Here is a 26299-nt window from a genome sequence, read left to right on the forward strand (position 1 = left end):
CGAAACTGCCCTATGAGGCTGAACCGGTTTTTGCTCAAAACCCTTATACTGTGTTTTAGTTGGCTTATATCATTTGGTAGGTTTGTCTGTACACACATCTGGAATAAGATCGATTGATCGGTGCCGACAATTTAGATGGCAGCGTAGATAAGTCCGGAAGACTCAACTGAAACGGGAAAGCCCTCATGAAACCAGCGTTAAGCTGATACTGTTGCAGCTGGTTTACAGCTTGGAGCGCACAAATTGTAAGATGCGGCGATAATCTTTCCTAACAGATCTTCTCTGCTCATCTCTGTCACGTCTCGGCCAGTCGCAAGACACAGTATGCTGTCTTGCTAGAACTGCCTGCATACTTAACGCCATCTTAGATATCAATAGTGAGCTTGCTTCAGAGGGCGGTGGGGGCGACGACCTCAGCCCCTTATTGGCGCTATAGGAGCACAGCGCATCTTGAAAAACGTAGTTTAAACATTCGTCAATACGGAGGTCTGCTGGAGAGCTTCCCGACAGCATGTCCATAGCCTGACGACCATAAATTTCCCGTATATATCTCATCTATATTAATAGAAAATAAACAATAATATGGCGGTGCCTGCTGACTCTGTTTAGGGGGCCGTCCCAACCGACTAAATTATGTTAATGCAAGCTGGGGCAAGATTTTGCCACTTTTCCTCGAACCTACATCATAGTGCACACTCGGACGTCACCACACGACACTTGCACACCATTTACACATAGGTCCTGCCCGAACGTCGAGCGGAAATCACGTCGTTTGAAGTAAAAAACCCGCACGTACACGATACACAAGCGACCAGGCCTAACACTGAGCATTATGCCTCGGAACGAGCCAAGCTGGAGTAGTGCCGCCATACTGATTTCAGCGGCTGACGTCTGCCGCGATCCGATAGGCAAAAGCGATTCGATGCGATGCTGTGCCGTCTGCAGCAGCTGCTGCAGCAGCGGCAGCAGCTGCTGCGGCGGCGGCGGCTGCGGCAGCAGCAGCAGCCGCGTATGTTATCGAACTGCGCGAGACAGGACGAAAGCACAATATCACGGGCGTATGATGTTACAAGAAGGTGCTGCTCCGCACAGGGGCCTGTCTCGTAGCTTGCCTTTACTTACATAGTATCAGGGAGCGAATATGCTGGGACCTAGTAGGGCTATCGAAGGCTACGATCTAGCCTAGCAAAAAAAAAATATTATCGTCTAATTCGGTATGAAAGATAGATTTATATCGTCTATAGCATATGAATGTGCGGATCCAAGCTGGAATGTAGGCGTGGAAATCATAATTAAGTCAGGGTAATAATTGATTAGACCAATAGAGAAAAGTAAGGGATCTTGTTGTTTTGAATTTGCTCGTTCTCAATCGACAACTTCAAGGTAGATTGATTCCCACTTGAATGCTTCCCCTCAGTACGAATTTTTCCGTTTGTTAACTTAAATGCTGCTATCTAATTAGTTAGGTGAGCTCGTGGCGTTAACAGTCATTAACAAAAGTAAGCTTTTGCTGCGCCCAAAATGTCGCTACTATCGAAAAGTGGACTGGAAACGAACGCGTTGATAGTTTAAAATTTGCTTCGCCAATCCGTCCGTTCATATTGCGTTTGTGTGCGGTCTAATTTGTTTACTGTATCAGGATGTTTCACGTCAAACGTATCTCTATGCAACTAACTTTGCCGCTAATAACTAACATTAATTAACAAAATGAATGCTCCGCGACATAAACTAGATCACAATTCACAGCGGCTCAACTTAAACACATCTTATTTGAATGAGCACCGAAATGTATTGGATCATTTCAGACGCTCATGCATATTTCAAGCAAATGTATATTTTGCTCGCTGCTTTTGTTGCTTGCACTTATTTAACTTAGTCTAGTTAAATGAAAATAGCATTATGAGAAGTGCGGTTTTAGCGGCGCGTTTGCAGGCGCTCGAGACCCGGCTGGTGGAACGGCCAGCGCGTGACGTCACACCGTAAGCAACACACAATTGGCCGCCCCTCTCGTCCAGTAGTTTCGAATTGCAGACGGAAAGCGCCTACAACGTCGTGCAAACACTCCTACCACGACCCTCTCTCAGCTCCCCAGCCGAAAGAGCGGTGGCTGATCGTTCTATGACTGGTGGCTTGGTGCGCGGTTCTGCATTGCTGACTGCCGTTATGCAGTTGTGTGAGTGGTGGTGGCCGCTCGGTTGACTAGACATCGGCCGGCCGGCCGGCCTGCCTGCCTGTCTGCCTGCAGGCAGGTACCAGCAGCAGCAACAGCTACAAGTAGCTGAGTCTCCCTTTGCTTCCTTCAACTTGTGAGAGTGAGGGTGGCGGCGATGGCGGTCATTTTAGTATCTCTGGTAACCGCTATGCGAATGCGCTTCCTCGCTGCTCACTCGCTTCGCCTGTGTATATGAATCGTTACCGTTTTTGTTGTTGTTGTTGTTATCGCTGTTGTTGTCGTTGCTATTGGGGACCGAACTGCTTGAAACGAACGGCAACGTCGCGCAGTCAGGCAGACAACCGTGTCATAACGCGTAATGACGCGGTGCAGTTTCACAGCGATCGGCTTTGCCACCTGGAAGCTCCGACGGCAGCCAGCTGATACCGGATTTTAGACTGTCTACCTTGTGTAGCTGCATGCGTCGTAGGCAACAGACGCGTCAGCCGGTCGAACGGCCTCGCGGCCGTTGGTGCTAATGCTCGCGTTGGCGGGGCTGTCGCGGACAGCAACAAGAGAGCGCTTTTCCGTTCGTTGCTGCTGCTGCTGCTGCTGCCGCCGCCGCTTGGTGGCTATAACTAAGGTGATGGTAATGGCAATGGTTTTCTGCGAGCGCTAGTAGAGTGCCGCTGAATAATGTGTCTTAAACGCGACCCTCTCCGCTCTTTGGTCCCTGCTACAATAGCAGTTCGGCCAACTTGCGCCTGCCTAGCCGTCCGTCTGGCCAGCTCGCTGGTTGGACGATTATTATATGCCAGTGAATGAATGAGTAGGTCATGACGCTCTAGCCAGGTTGGTGGCCGGGCAGAATCTGCTTAAGTTATTCATTCATGCGTCAGTCAAGTAGTTAGCCAATAAATCAGCCTTGGGGGATCGAATGATCGATCTGATCTCCACACCCAAGCAAGATCGGAAGTATTCAGCAAATGGTTGGTCCGGCAGCGGCTAGACGCCCAGCCGATTGTATACCCAAGGGGATGTGGGTCTAGAACGCGTCCTATCCCTTGGCTTTTGCTTATGAAGCTGCCGTGTGCTGCCCAGTTGATGCAAAACAAGACAAGTAATAAACGGGCCGTAGTATTTCGCATAAATATTGTGACTACATTATTTGTGTGTGTATCTCATGTAACGCCTTACACATTCTAATTGGCTGAACGCGTATGCATTTGTTTGCGTATGTAAGAACATTTGATTGTTTATTAACAAATGTCATTATTCTATATATACTGTGATAGGAGGTTATAACGTGAAAGAATCATAGATTTTCTTATTTATCTAGACACCTTACTAGGGGAACAGGTTTGCGGGATTATTTTTCTAGCTTCCTTCGAACACATGATATGTCAAGAAATCAACTATTATCATGTCTATTGCTATTTATAAAGTTCGACATGTTACTACCAGCACCGCATCTTTGCTAGCCGTAACGAGACCTAGTCCTCTTTTATTGGCATAGAGCCGTGTGTGCGGGCGTATGCACATGTGAGCGTATATTTGTGTAAGTGCGATACCGTCATAAATCGTAAGCGAACCCATTATCGTCACTATTTACGCAGGCATCGAAGCCACGTTTGTTGCGGCAGTGAGATTTATCACTTCTGCCATACCTGGCGTGTCTGCGCTGCACCGGATCTGTTCAAGAATCACCCATCGTCTATTCGGCTCGTAACATTATGATAATTCAAATAACTGTAACATCCATTATTATTATATCACGCGTAATTAAGAAGTCGCCGAACGAGGGAAACAACGGAATGGAACAGAGCAGCGCAACGCAACGTTCGGTTGTTGCCGACGGCAACGGCTGTATGCGAGTGTCCCGATGCTGGTGCCGCCTGGCGGCCATGGTAACGCTGCTGGTGATGGCGGTCCTGGTGGTCATAGTGATGGTGGCGTCTGCTGCCGTTCGCGCTGCAGTTCAGCTGCGGCAGCAGCAACAGGCATGGTATTATGCCACCGCTGGCGTCGCAGTCGCCACTGCGAGTGGCGCTGCCACAGCGGCACCACCACTAGTCATCAGCGCCCCGTGTAAAAGCCACGACCACCAGCCACTGCGGCCATCGCCCACGGCCATTCGTTAGAATTATTAGTCGGGTTGGTAGTTCCTGTCTATGTGTACATGTTTATATATGTGTGTGTGTGTGTGTGTGTAGATTAGTCGGCGCTCGTGAGCCGCTCTTTCCGTCTGTCGTCCGGTGACATAACCATGGACTAGCGGCTGTAGCGATAATATATTAATGGTTGGCAAGGCGGGTTGGCTATCCAGAACTACATGCCCAGGGAGAAAGAGTAATAAACGGAAATAATTATATTAGTAATCATATTTCGGGGTCATATTGGTGGTTATTAGCTAGCAATTATAGAATAATTATGTTCCGCAGCGAGTTGCCATTGTATATAATTTTGTCAATTGCGGATGTTTACATAATGTTTATGGTATCTATAAATGTATTCGATTGTTATGATTGTACATCTGAATAAATAACGGTTTTTCTCCACTGTCCAGATTCTGCGTATGGTTGAGGTATTTTCGAATAGGTTTCCTCTTGTCAAGTATATGTCAGATCTTACCAGCAATTTTTTTTTTGTCTCGCAGGTGAATGGTGCACTGAAACATGAGTACGGAAAAATCTACTCCGATTTCTGTATGAAATTACGCAGGAATCGAGAGCTGGCACGGTTTTTCTGTACAACTGAAAAATAGCAGGTCTGCACTGGCCACTTTATTCAATCACCAATAGTCCACGCAACATAATCGTTGGGCTAAACGAAAACGTGCTAAGAATTAAGCCCACATCTAAATGCCGTTCCTGTAGAGGGGTGTTTTTCGGCCACCTAGCTAGTTAAGTATCTCACGGTGCTATCCACTTTGTTGGCAATAAGGGCTGTTAGACTACCTATAAAGGAACAAGTCTAATAAACTAGCTTCCCGTTAAATTGTTTTCCTTTTCTTTAATACCTACCTAACCAGTAGTAATATATTAAAACTGTGAATTTTTGCGATGTAGAAATCATACCTTCTGAGGTAAATCAGTAGCGCTTCGTAACAAGCACTATTTGACATACGAAAATGTGATTCTTTCTAAGTACGTGTATACATAATCGATCTAGGTAAAAATAAAACCAAAAGAACGGTATAGATTAATTTATTAGGCATTTCTTTTCAGCATCAATAATTCTGGGTCAGGTAGTTCTAATGGATGAAAATATTCGAATATATATGTATATATATATATATATATATATATCACAAGGGTAGGTAATTTTTCCAAATCTTAAAATAAAAGTAAAATCTGGTTAAGGCATTCTGGCTTGTACGAAGACGCATAATATACAGCTGATATATGCAGATAGTGACATAAACGCTAAGTTCTACTACATGTAACTATGATTACGCGTACATGCAGCTTCATATAGCGGTTTGTACTAGGACATGCCTCAGTAAATGTACCTACAAGGACTGAAGTTTTGCCATGAATTTTGACTTGGGTTGAAGTCAATTATGGTCGCTGAAGGTTAGTCCATTTTGCTAGAAAAGGTGTAATCCTTCAAGCACGCCCCTCCACACATACATACGAGATTCAATGTTCTAAGACTTCTCAATTCAATCTTCTAGGAGGCTAAAACTTGTCGCCTTACAATGGATCTGTCTGGACCCTTGGTTGCTGGAATCATATGGACAACAAAATCGACAGGAGATATTATATTTCGACAATTCTGATGAAGTGTTTGTTTGATGATGTATAGCTCATTCCTGCTGATGTAGTCGATCGAAATAGCTAGCTTCGTCTAGACATAAACGAGAATTATAAGAAGTGTTCGTATGAGCCACTTAACGTAGAGTCGTGTCGCAAATGATGAGTTTCACATACATCAATAGGGATAAACAAATGAAAAAAACTAATTAAAACTGAGCGATAGAACGAAGTCCATTATGTGAATCAGAGTAGTTTGCTTCCATCTGAAACTGGCCTCTGTACGGTCTTTCTCTGGACCGCTTCTATATGCATGCAGCTGTTAAATGGTGCGGGAAACGTGCGAATGCGGTGGCATAGATTACGCACCTCTCTTTTGACCGAGGACTCACAGATGTTGATCGGGTGCGTATGGTCCTTTTCAAATATTACGCGACTTGTCATTGGTTTGCCAGGATAGCGAATCGTTACAAACCATGTAAGAGTAGTTGCTCTTTGTTGATGGTAGCTAACTAAACCGAATACACACATTTCAAGCAAGGTTTTTGGGTGTTTACTGCAGATCGAGAGAGTCACTATAATCAGTTTGAGTTCAAAAACATTATTATTTCCGCCCTTACGCAATGACGGTTGTCCTTAGGCATGACGATTGTATATTCCTACTGTTAATATGGGTGTTAACATTATTATCATATGATATAATTTACGTGCAGAAGCGAGTGGTTTGGTAGGTTGATAGAAGGACCTCCCGGGGGTGGGTCCCAATTTGTTCAGGCCGTGCCGTGCACGCTAGCAGCGACACCATTACATACATACTATTGTCCTGGCCGCACTTTGGGCTGAGGAGAGAGAGCGAACGCTCGATTCCTATGGGAGTCCCCTTCCCGCTAAACGTCGAACAGGAAGCGGCCTGGGATGATGGCAAGGAAGTAAAGGCTCAGCGACAGCAGCGCCGATTGCCGCGACCACAGCTGCAGCGGCCGCTTGTCCCCACAGTGACTCCGTATATAATAATCAACTTCAATGCTGCGTGGTAACGGTATCATTTGCTGATGGCCAATCGGGTCTTTGGTACATTTCCTAAATTCGTAGCTTGACCTACTTTCAGGCACCTCTGTTTCTATTGCTGCTACTGCCGATGATGATTCTTGGGAAAGGGAGAGGAAGCATACTTAAGAGGAAGGTTCGCCGCACCATGCAGACTTCATGAACGTGGCGTAGAGCCGCACCCCCTTTTGATGGGGCTGCTTCTAACAGGCCCCTTTCCTGCCAAGGCCTGATGTTCATTAGCGGCGGAGGGGATATGGCCAAGAACGCTCGGCCGTGCCAGTGTACTGCTCTATATATATACATACACATACGCGCAAGTGAGTGCATAATACTTCGGGCCACCGCAGCTCCCTTTCTCTTTGTCACCGAATGGAGCAAACGTGCCTGCGGTCTGTTTGTTTGACTTGGAAAAAGCAAGTGCAAAATCTATAACGTTTTCCAGACCTTTCGAAGCCCCGAAATTTTGTGGTTTGTCCCGCTATGACATGTTCGTTATAGCCTGCTATAGGTTAGCAGCGTCATTGTTCCTACAAACCAGCATCGTGTACACGACAAAATTAGGGGATAAAAGTCTGAGTAATGGGGGCCCGTGAAGCAGCAGGCGCGAGGATAAACGGCATGCGCCTCACAGGGAAAAGAGTGAGGGGTTTCGCTGGCGGAGGCAGCGGCGATCCATGAACACGAAGGCGAAGGAAAGGGAATAAAGACGAACAAAGGAGAGTAAAGGCGGGCTGAACGTGGAAAAGGTTGAGTGGCTAGTCGAACTCCCTGTTGTGCTCGTGCTAGACCGAAAAGAGGGTTTCTGTTGTTGTTGAGTTTGCTCTGCAAGCGTGCCGGAGGCAGGCGCTGGAGCCAGTCCCTGGAGCCCGCGTGAGAGGGAGTAGATCGCCGGGAGGGTTTCCAAATGGCGGCGAGTGGAGGAAGGCCGTCGACCACGAACTGCCGAACCGTCGTACCCCGTACGCCAAACGCTCCTCCATGTGTCCTCTCTCGTGCGTCAGGCGGCGCCCTCAGCGGGGGCCTAGCGCAGGGCGCACGCCCAATGGGTAGGACCACACGTCAGGAGAGGGAGTGTACTCACGAGTTCGAATGGGCCGTGCAGGGCGCTCCTTTGTTCGGCCATCAACGATGAGTAGAAGCTTATAGCGGATCGGCGGAGGCGTTTCAGTCGCGGGCGTGGCGGGGCATTAGACTTTAGCGGCGTCCTAGCTCTCACTGGGCTGCGCCAGTGGGTGGCCTGGCTGCTGCTACTGCTGATAGTGGTGATGGTGGTGCGGCGCAAAGAGCGTACGTAATATATATATATATATATATATATAGATATATACTTTTTTTCTTTTTTCTAGCTGACTCTATTTGACACTGAATAGATTTGTATTTAGAACACACGAAACACACGCACATAGAACATTAAAATACGTTTAAAAAAAGACAGTACGAATAAAATTTCTTGAAAAAATAAACGTAACTCCACGTCCCGTTGAGGTAATGATAATAATGGCTACAGTTTTCTTTCGTCAACGGCTATCGGCTCAAAGCAACGTTGTCATTTTGCTCTTCAAAGGGGTTTGCTGCGGGGAAGGGGTCCGTCCGGCAGGGGGGTGGCAGAGGCTTAACGCGCGCAGCCGTTGGATGGAGGGCAAATGCGGAGTAAGTGAGCACTGACTGGAGTTCGGTGCGAGAGGGCAGAATGAGATGCAAGCCAATTCCGCCCCTTGGCCTCTCTCTCCCGACACAACTCTCTCGCCCACACGCGAAACGATTGAAATGCAGAGCGGGACGTCCTCCGTTTTAACTTTAGCTCAACCATCGGGTTCCCACTCCCTCTAGTACTCCTTCACGAATATTAATATCATTTTTTGCCTGGGGCGGGAACCTCTCGGCACCAATAGCCTCATGACGTATATGTACGCTTGTTGTAACACTTAACATTAGACGACCGCATGGTACGTAACGAACGGGATGCGTCTATTGGAGTCTTTATTTATTAACTGAGTTATTGTAGATTTGCATAGAATAAAAGGAATACTCCATCAAAATATTAATTATAATTGGTATATTCTTACTGACCTTTATTCGTTATTAATTTCTGTGCGGGCTTGCGATTTGGTATTTTACCGAAAAAAGAAGCAGAGAAAACATTACTATTTATATCATTTAACTGTAAATGCCAGGATTAATCATCGCCGGTCAGTAGAACCGAAAGCTATGTATTCTAGCAAAAATATGCCAGAGCTAAACTTCTACTTGCCCTTCAGCCTGTTACGGAACACGGAATGAAGTTATTACGCACTTCATTAAGTAATTACGCGTTTGTTCTTTTTTTTCGTTAATCGTAAATGAATCAGTTTATTCGATTATTTTTACAAAAGCAATCCAAAGCTTCCTTCGTTTTAGCTTAATTATTATTAGTAGTTTCATTGTAATTATTGTTGTTGTTGTTGTTGCTGCTGTTGTTGTTGTTGTTGTTGTTGTATTCTCGTATAACATCAACTTTCATCAGCTCTACTATCAACTTAGATATTATTAGCACTTATAATTCAATTGAACTTTTATCGTCATGTGTGTATACGTGTCAGTGTTCACTCTATATGGTTTTAACGGTTGACTACCATTGTTATTATTGTTTATTATTGTTCGTTTTGTGGCGTCTGTGCGATCCGTTCATCATTCGCGTCGACTGTGTGGGACGATCAACAAACAAGCATTCCCCTGCTCCGTGAGTGATTACGGGTAGTTACGATAGGCAGAAAAGCTATACGATATCACCCACTGTGTGTCTCAATTCAATCCACTGTGTTCGTTGTCACACTGTGAGATTTGGGCCGCCGTCTCAATGGGGGCTACGGACAGGGGAGGCATCGTTCTCACCGCCGCTTCTACTGTAACTTTATGCAAACGTTATTACGTGTAGAGCCAACTTATTCGGAATAATGTTGAGTGGTGATTATTTAGTGAATGTTATAAAGGACGACTTGTTGCTGTTGTCCTTTGCGAGAAAGTTTGCAGAGCCTCCCTTGCTAGCTAGACTCAAGCGAAAAGAGAATCTGCAAGGATATCAACATTTGGCTTAGTCGTTTATGCCCAATTTCAGCTGGATAACCTTTGGCCGCATTAAGCCTCAAGCTAAGACAACTAGCTGCTACGCCAACCATGTCTTGGTACACTGTTGATCGTCCCGATCTCTATTCTATTCAATGCTGTTTGCTATATACGAATAAGCATCTATAATGAAATCATTTCATCTACCATCTGTCACTTTATGGCCTTCATAATATATTTATTGTGTTATTGCAGTCACACGCCAACACACACACACACACAACCACCCACCCACCCCCATATATATACGATGAATGATGTCATTTGAAGAGCAGCCTCATGATGTTTACCCATTTCCTTTTCTTATGCCCTGAGTGTCTGAATAGGACACGCAACAAACCATGCTTCGTCAGGAAAAACATTGCTTTTTGCTTACTTACGTTATTCTATTAGACATGGTAACTTTGAGGCATATCTCTAAGACGTCAACGCGTTTCAAACGTTGGAGGCTTTCATAAGTAACTTGTGTACTGTGACAGATGATTTTGTCGTCCCTCGCACCATTATTACTATTCAAGACGATTTAATGATTTACTCCTTATTTTCGCTCTGTCAAGAATACTTTTGTCGTGCATTAATATCGATGAAACTATTTCACACCCCAGTTTTGAACCTGTGTGCCTGTAAACAAAATCGTAGCCGTGTGTGTATTTTGCGGCTTCTTCCCATACAGTACACAGTACTTGTTATAAAGATTTTCTTGGCGTACTTTGCTTCTGCTACCGTACTCGTCGTCGTCGTCGTCGTCGTCGTCCCCCCCCGGGTCCTAACAAAAAAAAGACCATCATAAAGCGTTTGCCTTCATTAAAGAGACCTAAGGGGTTATTTTGAAATAAAAATCTCCTTTTTCTCTTCGGCTTGACCCTGCTTCTGCGGTGTATTCCGATTTACCGCTTTGGTTCGGCTAAATGTGTATGCATGTATGTATGTATGTAGGGGAACAAATGAGAGGTTCAGAATAGAAATGGCGGACACGCATATTTTACATAGAGTTTTGTCAACAGTACGTAAAAGTTCTATACGACATATGACTATTATTTTCACTGGACTAACTTGTCTATAGCATGATTTTGTTTAGAAACGTATTTTTGTTTGACAACGACGTACATATGTCTTCCGTATCGGTGCAACGTTTCTGGCCATGTCGAAGCCCAACGCACAAAGATAACATTGAGCAACGCATTGTTTTTGTGTAATTGAAGCACCGTGTTTCGTTACTGACCTCCAGTGTCATGTCCTGAGCGGCAAATTAACCTGAGCTGGCGGCCTTCTTTGGTCTGACTAATGTTGATTTGGTCAGTTGCAACCCTTCAAATCATTCATTGCGCAATAAGAATTAGAAGGAGCGAACTGAAAATAATCCGTTTTATAATTACTTTCTCTTCACATAAAATTTTGAAGACTTAAAGGCGTCGTTCTGTCACCTATATGTGACTTGTGTCCTGCGGGGATTTTTACTGTGGCAGAATCTGTTTATGTTCGCATGTGCTGTTAGTCGACAATTACCTGCATCTCACATACAGAGACAATGCATCACGGTTGCTTCCATAGGTGTTGTCGTCACTGCACGTACTGACAAGCATGTCTGTGGGTACTGCCGTGTGCATTGTGACGACGATTCATTGTATATCAGTTATAATTTATATGGTCACTCGTCTGTTTGTTGCTGTTGTTATGTTGAATACTATGAAGGTTCGTTTACTTATTTACTTGTATGTGAGTTTGCGTGATGATTGCGTTCATGTTGTTCTTTTTGTGTGAGTACAAACATGATCGCCCTGTAGCCGAATTGGTTCCTGGTTCTAACCGCAAAGCGATCCCGTATACGCCCAGAGTTTGTAGTACGTCGGCCGACCATCGACGGCACCCATCAACTTGTGATAATGACTCGTCTGCACATCAGATTGAGTGTCTCAGGGAAAATAAGGGCGCGGGCTGAGGAAAGGATGTCGAGAAAAGAAAATCAGTCAGGAGGAAAGAATACTTAGACATCGTGATGTGCAATGGAAAATGTGGTGGTTACGGATAGACAGAGTGGATTTGGTGTAGCTGGTTTATTATTGGAGGCGAAATACTGGTGGCGCTTACTGCTCGACATCAACGAGACCCTGAAGGGCGGTGTTGCTTTAACTTTAAAACTTAGATGATTGCAATTCAATAGGTACTTTCGGAAGATTTAAAAAGATACTGTGCACGTATATATCTCTTGTTTGTATCATAATTACGGTAGTAATATCAACAATCATCATCATAACTGGGTGCTGACGAAGTCTAGGTCGACATGAGTTGATATATGTACTTATATTTGTTGAGCAATCGTAAGGGCTCAGGACTACAAAGGAAAATTTGGCATCTACGGCCCTGGGGCCAGCTCACCAGTCTATAGGCGCTTTGACACGGCCGGCTAAACGGTGCGTAGGGGATGCGTTAGTGTGGAGTACAATCAGCTGGTAACTCACTGCCCACCCCCATTTTTTTAACGACAGTATCCATGCCTCGCTTCCATATGGCGAAAACTCATGGTTTGTGTTCGCTGGGTTCCTCGGCGTCTGCGGGAGGAGTGTCAGCCACACTTTGATAGTAATTGGAACATGTCCAACAATCGGTGATCTTTGACCTCGTGACATACGCAGGTTTCAACAACGACTTCATGCGGTATCGTTGTGGCGCTTTATGGTGGGCGAGACTCAAGGATTGCCCGAATGCGACAATATGTTCCGTGTTTTATAAACTGCCCTCGTTGCAACGCGTAATCGTTGCACGCCACCGCTGCCGGCCATTAACTCAATCGCGCACTCGGACGATTTCTAAACATATTATCCGTTCCTACTCGTCTTCTTCTGTCCTGCGTCTCCTTAAATATATATATATATATATATATATATAAGAAAAATGTATGTGATATATATATATATATATAGCGCATGCATTTTTCTTTTCTTTCTGTCTGCTTGTGTTTTTCTATCTTGTTTCGAGATTATTCTTCGGTCTTATATATTCTTGGGTTGTTATGTTGTTCTTTGTAGTTCTCCATCATCGTAGTTGTCATCATTTCATCGTATTGACCGGTGGATGCAGTCGCATCATTTTCATGGTAACATCTTTAGCGGCCTCTACATTATCATTATTTCCAGCTCAAAACAACATTCTCTCTCTCTCTCTCTCTCTCTCTCTCTCTCTCTCTCTCTTTCTCTTTACCTTTCTCTCGCTCGCTCGCTCGCTCTCTCTCTCTCTGGGTATTATTTTGATCATCATCAGCATGATAATCGTCACCAACATCATCTGTCCCATCAATCTCTCCGTCTTTCACGCTTCATGTTTTTTTTCTGTCGCTTGTTTTTCGCCTTTCGTGTATGAGGTCATGTATGTGTATATGTGTGTTTCGGAATAGCTTGCTTACATTTATTTGTACGTCGGAGTATTATTATTATCATTACTACTATTATACTAGTACGTAACTAAACTGTCGCTGGAATCCCTGCGCTGGAGTTTCTTTCTGTCTGTCTGTCTGTCGCTCGCTCTTTCAATTCCATGTCAGCCCTCTTTTTAGTATCTTCTAACATTAGTCTTTATCAATACTATTATTGTTATTTTCATCTTTTTTATTCCATGATCATCATTGTAAATCAACCAGTTGCCACGACCGGCACCGGTCTGAAGCTCGTATTTATTAGAAGTTCCATTGCTGATCTTGCGTGAAGTTCGATTTGAAATCAACAGATCGTCTCTTTTTATCAGTTTAGCAATGTTTATTTGTTGCCTTGTTAGTTGTTGGTATTGTTGTTTTTATCGCGTTGACTTCTGGTGTTGCTGTCAATTGTTTGGTATCAGCGGTTCGCCGCTTAGCAGTTGCGAGAAGATAGTTCTATCACCATGGACTTGTATTCTGTAGACACGCCGACTTGGCCCTGACACCCTTCGCTGGCGTCCTCATCTGTCCTGAGCAAAAGAAGAAGACAGAGTATAATTAGGACATGTTTTTCGTTCTTTGCGGAGCCATACGCCGTCACGAGGCCTGAGAGCTCGAATGTGTCCAGGGATATGGTTGTAGTACCCGGACGGGCCGCACTCTAGCCGGTTTCCACCTTGTTGCTACGTGATCCTATTATCATCACTGCATGAGATCTGTGTTATAACCACACATCCGTTTCAGTGACCTACGTCATATCTGACGTATGTATGCTGTGTAAATGTGTTGTTCAGTGAACGGCTGAGCGAATCACTCTTGGCTAACATCGAGAGTTCGACATTATTGAGACCAAATACAAACACACACAAAATTACGCCTATGAAGCGGAATACAGTGCGCAAAAGAATAATCATAGCAACCCGACAAGACGCTTTCTCACCCAGGCCGAAATAAACTTCACCCTGTTATAAATAGGGTAAAGAAAGTGGCGTAATAATATAATTGATTGTTTCTAACAAAAATATTATACTTGAAATTTCTAGCAGATACTTTTTTAATGTCCGTGATAGTATCGTTGAGCTGGTCTAAACTCACTGGGCCGCCGGTATAGTACAAACAATTCCAATTGCATAACGGGAGAAAATTTCTGCTTGTTCAGTGTAATGATGCCTCTGCATACAGAGGCAGAGTGTTTTAATAAATGATTGGTCGGAAGTTTCAAGCTGTTTAATAGTTATAATAGTTTTTATGTTCGCATTACAATTCTTTATTAAACGTTGCAAAATGACCCCCAGTTGTTTAGAGGATAAGAATTTGAATTCCGAGTGTTTTTAGCTATTGGCGTAATTATAAACCTGTAATGTCTACCTTTTCATAGGCTTGATAATGAGTGCAACGATATCATTGCAGCTTTCCTATATTTGATTTCTGCAGCGACGAGGAATTTGTGGGTCTGATTGGTTTTTAATCGACCGCCAAGTGTCGAAGATGGCGGCCGATACAGACCCGGGTTCCAGCCATCAAAACTCACTTTTTTTTCAATAATTGGCGTGAGCTCTTAACTTTGTCCCGTGGGTAATATCGAGCAAGTTCGATCGTCACAAGGTCGATGAGTTATAAGGAACAATATTTTTTTTTTTTTCGAGTACGTAATGTGGAAGGCAAAACAGAGACGTTGTGGCCATAATGAGAGTCAACTTCGTAACTCCGGAGAAACACAATCGTCAGCAATGGCTCGATTGTCAACCAATAAACTGGAGTACAGTTGTTTAGCTAATAAGTTGGACGGATTCTGCGCGTCTGCCGGTTTCAGTTACGTGAAAAATAATTTTCTCATATCTTTGTCTTATGATGTTGACTAGGAACTTGTAATGAGCATCACTGCGTTCGTTCGCTTTGGCTTTCTCGAAATAAAAATGGTACCGAGTTTTTCGAAATTAGTTTATCTAATAGGGAACGTTCACTTTCTCAGTGTCAGTCTGATGTCCAGCTAGTGTCCATCGATGTGCCTTTTTTGTGCCATTTCCTACCTCTTGGTTTATGTAAATATTGTAGCACACATGGAATTGTCGTGTATTTGTTACAAGCTCCTTAGGGTGTCATGGCTTAAATTAGCTGCTAGAAATAGCCAGCACTTCAAAGAGATGTTGATTTTATTTCACGACTTCATGAATTCGGTCGATTGTTTTTACTCGTCAAATAAAAACAACTCTATCAAATACAAGGAACTTATAGGCAAATGTTACTTTTTCAGAACTTTGTCTGCATCTGTGTTTGCGACTCTAGCTCGCTCAGAACACCATATATATATATATATATATACTGTGGTGTTGTGACCATGGTCGGTTGTGGCTGTTATTATCGTGTTGCCTATATTTGGACGTGCTTTTACTGGCGTCACGTTTTGTCCGTCTAACCGCCTCGTTATCTACCCTGTTTGCATGAACCCTATCGAGCCATTGTAGATCCTAGATAATTATGCAGTCTGTATTTGAGTCAAATTATTGAAGCTAGCATTATTTTTGTCCGCCAATTTCCATCGCAGTAGTGTTTCAAACGGTAGCTCCGCTTCTCCAAGTAGATTTTAACGCTTCCGTTAGGTTTTCTTTACATGGTTCCGTTTGTAGCATGAACAACATTCTGTTTCATAAAAGTCTACTTTCTACATGCATGAGTGTATTGTTCGTTTAGGTCTCTTTAGCTCCTAGACCCTTTTTTCCTGCAGCGTAGCCACATTGAGCGGAAAGGACAAGGGAATGATGAGAGGGTGCCCTGATCAAGAAACTGTTCCCCTTGGTTATATAGATTCAAACATGTTAAAATGAGGGAAAAGAAAATCCTTTCTGAATCCTTGTTATGTTACGGTAACAGACTCTGTTGCACTGGTTAATTTTCTAGTCAGTATCATCCTGTTTACGTTTTCGGTTCTAACAAATGCAGAAGTTAGAGAGGGCGTTTGTCTAGAACTAGGTTAATCTTATCTTAATATAAGAAATAACCAATTTGCCAATTATTATTTTGGATAAAGGACCGAGACAAAGATTCGATAAATAACGAATTGTTTAGGGGGTCGTCGTTGTCAAATAGCTTCGTTCTGTCTGTGCGGTCGGTTTCGTAGGTGACACGTCGTGAGCTGTAGGCGAGAAAGTCTCTTGCCGCAGCTATTGTATCTTGTCGCGTGACGTTCTAGTAGGCAGGCCGCTACCGCTATTATATTGCTTATTCCGAGATATATGTATGTATACCCACTGATGACGAAAACGAGCTACTCGTTTACTTTGTTTGTGTTTATTGTCTCTTCAGTGTATCTCTAAGCCGATAATAGTTTGTTCCTGTGGACGGCTAGCTTCGTCTACGAATAGTAGCCATTCAACTGCTATGCGATTCTACTATTATATGGATGTGACTGAGAGGCGGAACAACTTTCGCCAGTGGGCCTATTCGACGAAGACGCGACCTTTTGAAAGAAAGCTGCGTTCCATCTTCGAGAGGCCGCTATTATCGGCTTCTTCATATTGCTGTTTCACTCGGTCTTCAGTTCGCTCACAATTAGCCATGGATCATGGTCGTTTTACGTTGATAGAACGTCGAACATGTTCTCATTGCGAGCTTCACTTCCGCTGTCGCTGGCATTTACCGAGTAGAAACTTCGGCTTAGGTTTGTTAAGTTTTATCCGGGCTGGATTTTTTTCAAGTGCTGTTGCTGCGCTGGTCTCTTATGTCCAGTTTTGTGTCTCTCTCCCGTTAGATATATACGATAGAAGCTATAAGTAGATGCAGTATCGTGCCTCATATTATTACACAGTAATCATACTGCGCTTGCTCGTCGATTGAAGCACGCGCTGCTACTTTTCGTTATTTCAGTTACTAATCTTTGCGTCATTTCTATTCTGTCTAGCCATTACTTTGGCCGCTGGAGACGAGGCGTGCTTTCTGACGCTGTCCGACTATTGCGAATTCTCCTTCGTTCGGTTCTTTCCATTTGTCTGGTTAGCTTGGGTTGTTTTTGATTTTAGTAGCCACTTAGACCCGGGTCGATTTTTAATGAGAAACTGCGTGAAGATGATCGATTTCGGCTGATCACTAGCCAACTATCTTCAATCAAGTATGTACCTTACTTGCTAATACTGATATTCCTATGTATAGAGTTTTTGTTAACCAGAGTAGTAGTAGTAGTAGTAGTAGTAGTAGTAGTAGTAGTAGCAGCAGCAGCAGCAGCAGCAGCAGCAGCAATAGTACGGTTTCGCCTATTATTACGACTATTATTATGATCAGCTGTTTTTATTTGGTTTTCGTTATTGTTTCATGTTTGTTGGCTTTTTTCCCCTATTCCTCTTTTTAGGGTTTTTTTTTTATGTGTAAACTGACTGCTGCTGCGAATGTGGTTATGTATGGCTGTATGAATGTTCTGGTGTTGCCTTCAAAGTCAACTGTATTTGATTGGCCTGGTATTGCACCGTCAACAATAAAATTTCATGTGTGTTCTGCGTCTTATCATTGTACGGATAGAATGCTGTTTTTGCATTCGTAGAGTTCATAGCATCGTTACTGTGTAGGGTCTTTGCACGCATCTTTGCGGTGGAAGAGTTCGCGCGACGCTAGAGTGATTTCTGGGTCGTGCAGGATTAAGCGCCGAGACCACGCGATGTGTCGAGAAGAACTCGTTCGAAAACATCATTGCGATGGGTCAGACAACGAGCAAAAATCGGCTTGTTTGGCTGACTGACTGACTGACTGGTCAGTCGGTCGGTCGGTCGGTCGGTCGGTCGGTCGCTTGCTTTCTCTGTTTCCCGTTGTCTGTATGCTCGGCGTTCAAGTCCTATACGAACTGTGTATAAAATCACGCCGCTTGGCAAGGTGTTAGGTTTTGAGCGTGCTTAGCGATGACAACAGTACGATAATGTAGGTCGAAATAGCAGCTCTAACTAATTAGAATTTCAGAAGTGGTAGAGGAGAACAGAACTGTTCGTGATGGCTAAGATTTGGGTTTGTCGCCCGGTCTGCAGCAGAAGATTTTCTAGCGCTGACAGATGTTTCTTTGCGATCTACCATCTCATTATGCTTGTGACATCGTTGCTCGGCTCGCGTTCCAATCTCAGTTGTTTTACTAGAAATCATTGTCATCATTTTCCGTCGACAGCACTTACTTATGTTGTCACTATTGTAATGAAAGGCGTAATAACAGGATTAACAACAATATTAATACTACTAATTATCTAATAATAGTCGTTATTATCGTCACTATTACGAGTCACGTTGTACTAGTTGTTTTACTTTCTTCGCAGTCTTCCTTTTTCGCAGTCTATGTTCTTTTTGTTTTCGCAGCTAATATTATCGTGTAGCTATTTTACAGATAATATAACACACTCAACAACATCTCTAACAGTATAATAATTATCAAAAAAAAAAAAGATAATAATAATAACAACAACAACAACTTAATAGGAACAATAACTAGTAGTCATCACGCAAACGTTATACAAAGAAATTTTCCACGGGTCCGTTGATATACGCACTCTATATGTATGTATATATTAATAACAATTCTAGCTGCCTCCTGATTTCGTGTCGTTACGGTAATCACTGTTGTTTGCTTCTTCCGCGGGTAAATAAACGAATGCGATATTGATAACAAGCCTAGTTAGTAATGACAACAATTGGACCAATTTATGTCTGCTAACGTAAAACGTTTTCGCAGGGATAGATATCATCGCCGTCATCATCCTTCGTCGCCGTCATCATCCGACATCGTCCAGTATGGCATGTTCTGCTTTGTGAATTCGTTCCTGTCTTCCCATGTTTCGTCTGCCCTCAAATGAGAACGCTTTTGCTTTTTTTTCTCGCCTTGGCAACAGCAGTGAATAGGAGAGCTCTATTTGCTATACAGTGGTATTTGGCATAGTCGTCTAACGATCATCAGTAAAAGTATCTGTATGTGTATTTTTTTTTCCTTTTCTTTTCTTCGATGCTTCCCTTCTTCACTCGCGTTTAATCAGGAGGACAGCACGTTCTGGTATGGCGGCCGCTACACTAGTGTCAATATATCTATGCGCTACCTTAATTCTGCTTCTGCTTCTGCTTCTGCTGCTGCTGCTGCCGCTGCCGCCGCCTTTTGTTCCTCATACTGAAAATGTAAATGCCTGTTTCTGTCGATGCCAAGCGATCGAACTACTTGCGCGCTTATGGCCCTGTTCTGTTTACTGACCATTCAAACTATCGTAAATTAGTAATCTTCTTATCATTATTATGACGAACAAAGTCATCTCGTCGAATTTGACTCGTTTGGCCAATCCGATCTTCTGTGATCCCAGCCGTTTTCCCAATGCCTCGATGTGTGTTTGTGAGTAATATTAACGTCAAACGTCAATTTACACATTACTTTCTCAGTTCTATCTATAATAATAGTAGAATGAAACCGTCGTCGTACTCACTACTATTACTGCCATTGTCTCGAAATAGAATTAATAATAATAAAAAGGGGAATAAAAACTTGCGAAATCAACCGTCCTTGCAAGATAACGTCGCTAGCGTCGCTCTTTCTTCTAGGGCAAAAGAAAACGATGCTCGCTTTGTACGTTGCGTTGCCTGTCAACATGTCCTGCGTGCGTACTATTTATCTATTTGTCTTCTGCTGTTATCTGTTGCCGGCGGATACCTTTGTCTAATCGACCTTTTCTTGTTTCTTCTGCTGCCGCAGTAATAAACGCGTTGGTTGAGTGCTGAGTTGTCGAAGCGAGCCATTACCGAGTTGCTCTTTAAAACTCGTTAACTAGCCATAAGTACTTCGATGATTACTGAGATGGCAAAGTAATTCGTCTTAGTAAGAGCGATAGCGGTGAGAGTAACTTGTGCCGTATTGTTGCTTACGATGACGGACTGCTTTATATTTATTAGCTATTTGTTTGCTTGCCTTTTTTTTTTTTTTTTTTTGTTAACGTACGTTAGCCCGGCTGCAGTCTACGACCTGCAAGGGAGCCACAGACCAAGAGAACATTAGGTCGAGTCTGTGTACGATCACAGTATCCAGCCGTGTGTTAAACGGTGAATAAATTTGACAAGAACACCTTTAACCAGAAATGATTAATAATGAAAGTTAAGTTAACGAATCGAACCAGATTAGGCAGTTTAACTTAATAAAACGCGCTTGAATCTATCGCGAGGTAGGATACGCTACGTATCTTTGTGATTGCAAATCTATATCGGAGCGGCTAACCAACTACTGGATTGGTGAATCTCTAATAGGCCGATCAGCTTTGACTCGTAATCAACAACGCGCAAGACATACTCGCAAATTGTGTTTGTCCTCGTCGAAAGGCCGCGTACCTAACCTTCAATGGAAATGTCTTGCAGGCAGCACACCAGTGACAAAACGATCGGGCAAGCATTTTCGGGAGTGCGAGACATTGGCGTCATTCGTCAGCCGATGACTATAGCTGAAAAGATTGGTCTCGAATAGATAGTGACTAGCTCCACGCATTATAGGATCAACTGTCAGTTCTGAGCATAGATATGAAGAGATATTCGCGAATACATTACGAACAGTTCGTAGCTACCAATTAGAGAAACCGTATCGTGCGCTGCTTGCAAGTACGCACCCAAAGGCAAACTTATAACTGAACGAATGTACCAATCAATTAAGTTCATTATGCGGGAAAAATTCTAACTATAACAATACTATATCATCCTAGGAAAGTACGAATTAGCGTCGTCAAGTATCCTCTAATTTCTTTGTTACGCTATCATCATGACAGTACTTATAATCACTAAGTATTTACTGAACTGTGACCGATAGTGATATTGGTCCGTTTGTCTCTGCAGAAAAAAACTCGTATACGTGTATTCACCTATAAAATGTCATCTGTTCTAGCCCTCGATCTCTTCGGGCAGAATGTCGCTGATGTGAGTGTAGATAATCCAGTACATTAGCTGGAAGCAGACGAAGCAAACGGGGAAGATGACCCGTGAATACTTGTCGATGTCGGAGGGCGACACCCCGAACAGTTTGTTGGGATTCTTGATGAAGGCGGTGGCCTCGAGCTGCGTGGCGTCAGCCGGAGGCCCCCCCGACGACGGGGCCGAGGGGACCGAAGGAGGCGCTCCGTTGGCGCCGGAGGCCGCCCCGCCTCCGGGCGTCACCGGCATCGCCGACGTCTTCGACTCCGGACGCGCGGGACCGTCCGAGATCATCTTTAGCCGCACCTCCTGCTATTAGTGGTGCGCCCCCATCCCCCCGCCCCCCCCACACACACGCACACGCACACCCAATTGATTGTTTCTCATTAGAGAGAGTTTAATTAGAGAAACATAGACCCGTGCTGCACACCCATTAGGAATCGACTATTGGCAATAAAAATACCCCTCTCTCTCTCTTTGTGGAAGCTGGCACCATATAGAAACATATATAAAAATATAACGTACATATACATATACGTTATATTTTTCGAGTTTCATTTATGTTGAAGCGCGAATGAAAGGTCTTTGAGCATTTCAAGCACCATTGCAGCTATATAGACTACCATAATAGTAGTATGTTAATATAAATCGATGTGTCGTGTGTTGAATTAATCAGTGCACAGAAGATTTACAGGGGCTTTACGTTAACGAGAAACGAACAGTAGGTTGGGGTGGCCATTACGATTCTGACTATACAAGGTACTTAGACTTTCCCAAAAAGCAATTAGTAGTTGAAAAAGTGGGCCAATCAGCAAACTTTCCTATTGATTGTCGTGTGACGTCGCCGAATTCGCACTCAATGAGATACTACAGTAGTAGACGTGTTGGTTAAATGCCAGTTCAGGTTAGCTCTGTGTCAGCTCGTTATCTCAGCTTGTTTACGCGGGCGCTTGCAATAGTCTAGACAGCTAGATGACAATTCCCAGTGCACACACTTCAAAATTAGTATGTATGTTTAATTTTCTCGGCTGATTGTATGTAACGTCGTATCTGGGTAGGATACAATGACAAAAGATTGGAGTCAGCAACGTTGGCAATTGTAGCTATACGAGCTCTTATAAATAGGAACCTTACCATTGACATTGGTTGAGGCGTAGGGTTGCCCCCTGAGGGGCAGCCACAGCCCCCGGGTACACTCGAGCAGCAAGTGTCTCCCACTCCTCGCCTGCGCAGGCCCCCCACCATACCCTGTGAAGATGAAGTAAGCAACGCATGCAACAAACACACAGGAATTATAAGAACTTCCGATATCGGCACTAGGCAATGTTAGATAGTTCCATCAACTGCAATCGTTCGCTTGCCAATGGCTTCTTCTGCGAATCAGACGAGTAACTTTAGGCGCCGCACGTGTAATTTCTAAGCTTAGCTATTTCTAACGACGTTTAGTCACCTTATTCATTGCTTACAAAGAGATTTCAGATAAAGGTCAATAACGTGTACTTTCGATGCGTAACTTTGACATGCAGAAAAATGCTCTCGGAGCACGTCAATTGAACATAAGTAATTGTAATCTTTAACAGGCCCGACACAATAGATCCTAGCTTAAAAGCGCAGGACGTCGTCGAAGCCAATATCTACTACGGTACGGAAGTCTAAGCATGCTTATAGCTGGTATACAGTTGCATAAGTAGGCATACAGACAACGTACAAAATTGTCAGAATTTACGAGTACACAGTAGTCATGCTCAGGCCAGATATTTGGGTGCAACAGTTCCCATCATAGCGTCTACGGTTTGGCGTGCAATTTGCCGGTTACCTGGCCTATACAAAAACACACTATAGATTTTATATCAACGCTCAAGAGGCGGCAGACTGTTCAAGCGCGTGCGATCTTCTATTTGACGTATTCTTCATATTATGTAATCCTGTCGATCTTAATGTAATGCTCAAAAACTTACATTGACAGTAATCATCTAACGTATGTATGTCTACTTCATAATTGTAAATGTTTGATTTACCATGCCAAATGGGTAGTCTCGGTACTGCGTGACGGTGGGGCACACCTGACATGAGCCCTGTAATATCACATAAACGACTGGTCACGTTAATCGAACCTCAACTACTATGTAGAATTATGCTAAAAACGCAGCAGGAAATCATACACGAATCAGAATCTCAATCAGAAAAAACCAGAATATTAAAGATGTGTTACGTAATGAATAACAGTGTGATTTCTATTAATGATCTTTGATTATCAGTCCTCTGTAGCTCCGCTGGACAAAAGACACTTACAATAGATTTTAAAATAGGATTCACTTCCTGGTTTGGACTTGAGCAAACATCTTGGTTGGCTGGTATTGTACTTTCGGCGCTTTTGCTTTTATTAATTTCGTTCTGAAATAGGCAAACATGTCAAAACAGGACAGCATGTGTGACAGTTAATAGTCGTATTAGTTTTTTTAATATGGCCAGTTTTTACTTTGTGACGCGGCAAATGTTAAGAGTGCTTTTTTTTTTAACAGATCCTGACCTGGTTTTGTGATTTCGCATCTTCGTCTTGTTTCTTCTCTTTGCTCTCCTTTTCTTCCTTCTCCTTCGCGGCAGCCTGGGCCTGTTGCTGGGCCCTCGATTTTCGCATTGCAATTCTTTTTCCGAGATAGCCTACCGTGGCGTACTCCAGAAGCGAGGCAAAAACCTGTCACGAGTCAGACGAATTTACTTGATATTTGCAGTTCTGGCGTCGATTCAGCTTTTTTTCTGTTTGTTTCTTTTTTTTTTAATTGTATACTTACTTTTCCGCCGCGAACGATTCGATCGTCGTTGTAGCTGATACATTACATAAAGTCGGTCCCAACTTGGCCCTACTATAAAGAGCCAAATTATTAAAAGTGACATTAAGTATTCCGGTTGATCTGGTATGGAGATTTTACGGTATTGGACCGATCAGTCGTACCTTGGAACCAATGCTTGAGAATAGATAATCAGGGTAGCCTCTTCTATAAGTAGATTAGAATTTTATGGATACGCTCACCGTTCGTGATGCGTAACCAACTTTGTTTCGATTACCGGGTGTTTTACGCTTCATTGTAATCGCTTGAACAGAAGGAAACTGTATAATGATTTGGTCATACGCCATTTCCCATGCAAATAAGCTAGATACGGGCAGATTTACAAACAACGTTTCTGTCACCATGATGATAAATATCAAAAGTAATCTATTGTCATGACTCTTCGCCCGCCATGCTTTCCTATGTTGAATAGTTGAAACTGACTTCAGCGCTAAACAGCTCAACGCTGAGCTTTTTTTACAGATTGCTTTGATGCTACCCGTTGACGTCGGACGTGCTGGTCCAGAGGGAAAGTCTCTCCTCGACTGTTCGTTGGCTTAGTATCGCTGACTGCTTCTTACCACAAATGCGAACTTCACAGAAGCTGTTGGATAGCTAATCAGGTCGCCCGTTAGCTATATAAATGAAGGGCAAACTAGATGCGTGCCTACGATCACGAAGTTCTCACGCCTGTTCCGTGATCAGGGATATTGGTTTTAGGGTCGAACGAATAGAAGCAGGGCCTTTGTTATCGCCACCACAGGGAGATGAATCATATATTTTGTTAAGTAGGAGAAGCGTTAGGCTCCTCACCTCTTTCAAGTTACCGGCCAGATGGATAAATTAACGAAAGGCGTGGATCGCTTTTCAAAGCGATTTCACAGTAAAAAGCAGAATACATATCACCGTTATAGAATGTCTATAGGAAATTTGTGGTGTTCAATGCTCGTTGGGAAAAGCGACGACAAAACCAATCGGCAGGACGACGACAGAAAAGTTAACGTTACTAAAAGCAATGTATTTTTTCACGTCTTCGATAATATGCATCAAATTACAAATACCTTGACTGACTGTTAAGTAATGAGAGATAAGATGCTAAATTTAGATAAATCTACCTGACGGATCCTATAGTTTTTTTCCCGTATTGATAATGACCAACTAAGGACCAACGGAATCAGAACGTTATATGCGAATACCACGCTAAACCCTCCAGTAAACGCTTGTGTTTTGAGCGGGTTGGATAATTATTTGATTAATAGGAAATTGAATTAGCTAAATTTAAGTTAAGAAAATCGCTAAATCCTAGTAGTAAATAGGTGTAAGTTAAAGACCCAACAAAATAAAAATTCATGTCTCATTTAGTAGACGGGAGTCCTATTTTAACGAACAATTAGTTATTTTTATCGCGTACGATATAAGCTTGCCTCGTTAATACAATAATATTAAGAATAGCGGATTCGTCTAACGCTAGCTCTTAGGTTGAAGTTGTTCAACTAGATCGCTGCAAATGTCAGCGATGTTTCTCTCTTTGTAAGTTAGAACGTACACAAGATGGTGGGACAAGATAGGTCTTCGTTCCATCCAGTTGTCACATCTGTTTCTGTACATTACCTATAGCATGGCTGCTGGGCACAGTCCCAGATGGTAAACCACACACTATATAATTGCGGAGCTGTTAATTACTGTTTGCACGTTAGTACGCCAGTCGGTTTTCTTATGTTGACTTGCCATTGTAGGCCAGTCAAAACATTTTGCGATATTGGGTCCGTTGCGAAGAAAACCCTTCTACGAAGTCTCATACCAATACTTGTGGCGTCATGCGAACACAAATGATGCATCCCGTGTTCTCAAATAGTTTGTCAGATGTCAAGCAGCCAAGCAAGCCACCTTCATGGACAACTAGCTAAACAGGACCAGGGGGTAAGTAATAATGAGTCCCTTTCTTAGATTGTGCTGCTTCGTAGCCGCTGTTCTGTCTAGGGGCACAACGGCTATCAGGGTCGCAGATAGTCTCCCTCCGGATTCCTGTGCTCCTTTTCCACATCTGAAGTCATGAGCGTGCACGCTTCTCTAGGCACATCTCGATCCAAGTAGTCAACATCACATACGT

The 26299-nt window shown here is 43.4% G+C and overlaps 1 protein-coding gene and 1 long non-coding RNA gene across 13 annotated transcripts in view; one reads left to right on the plus strand and one right to left on the minus strand.

The window, feature by feature from the left end:
* The window catches only part of LOC111260832 (uncharacterized), a 31230-nt gene extending 5677 nt beyond the window's left edge, over positions 1–25553 (plus strand). The window contains exons 2-4 of one of the 2 annotated variants that reach the window (XR_002680569.2): positions 4809–5054; positions 5829–12470; positions 24673–25553. This is a non-coding gene — a long non-coding RNA (uncharacterized LOC111260832). Of the gene's footprint in view, positions 1–4808; positions 5150–5828; positions 12471–24672 lie in introns of those variants that run through there. The other variant, XR_002680568.2, reaches the window with a different exon arrangement.
* Positions 9270–26299, minus strand: part of LOC111260829 (gamma-aminobutyric acid receptor subunit beta) — a 32420-nt gene continuing 15390 nt past the window's right edge. For 3 of the 11 annotated variants that reach the window (XR_015311213.1, XR_015311209.1, XR_015311212.1), the window contains 7 exons: positions 23892–24056; positions 23654–23755; positions 23380–23436; positions 22496–22609; positions 21313–21673; positions 20124–20432; positions 9270–13998 (listed from right to left, as the gene is read on the minus strand). Coding sequence is in view for 4 of the 11 variants with exons in the window: in XM_022833868.2 (XP_022689603.1) it covers positions 21332–21673; positions 22496–22609; positions 23380–23436; positions 23654–23755; positions 23892–24056 (780 nt within the window). In the remaining 7 variants the exon portion in view is untranslated. Of the gene's footprint in view, positions 13999–20123; positions 20533–20753; positions 20902–21312; positions 21674–22495; positions 22610–23379; positions 23437–23653; positions 23756–23891; positions 24057–26299 lie in introns of those variants that run through there. The other 8 variants (XR_002680566.2, XR_015311211.1, XR_015311210.1 and 5 more) reach the window with 8 other exon arrangements.

This window comes from Varroa jacobsoni, unplaced genomic scaffold (genome assembly GCF_002532875.2).
Source record: "Varroa jacobsoni isolate VJ856 unplaced genomic scaffold, vjacob_1.0 scaffold_482, whole genome shotgun sequence".
NCBI classification, from domain to species: Eukaryota; Metazoa; Arthropoda; class Arachnida; order Mesostigmata; family Varroidae; genus Varroa; species Varroa jacobsoni.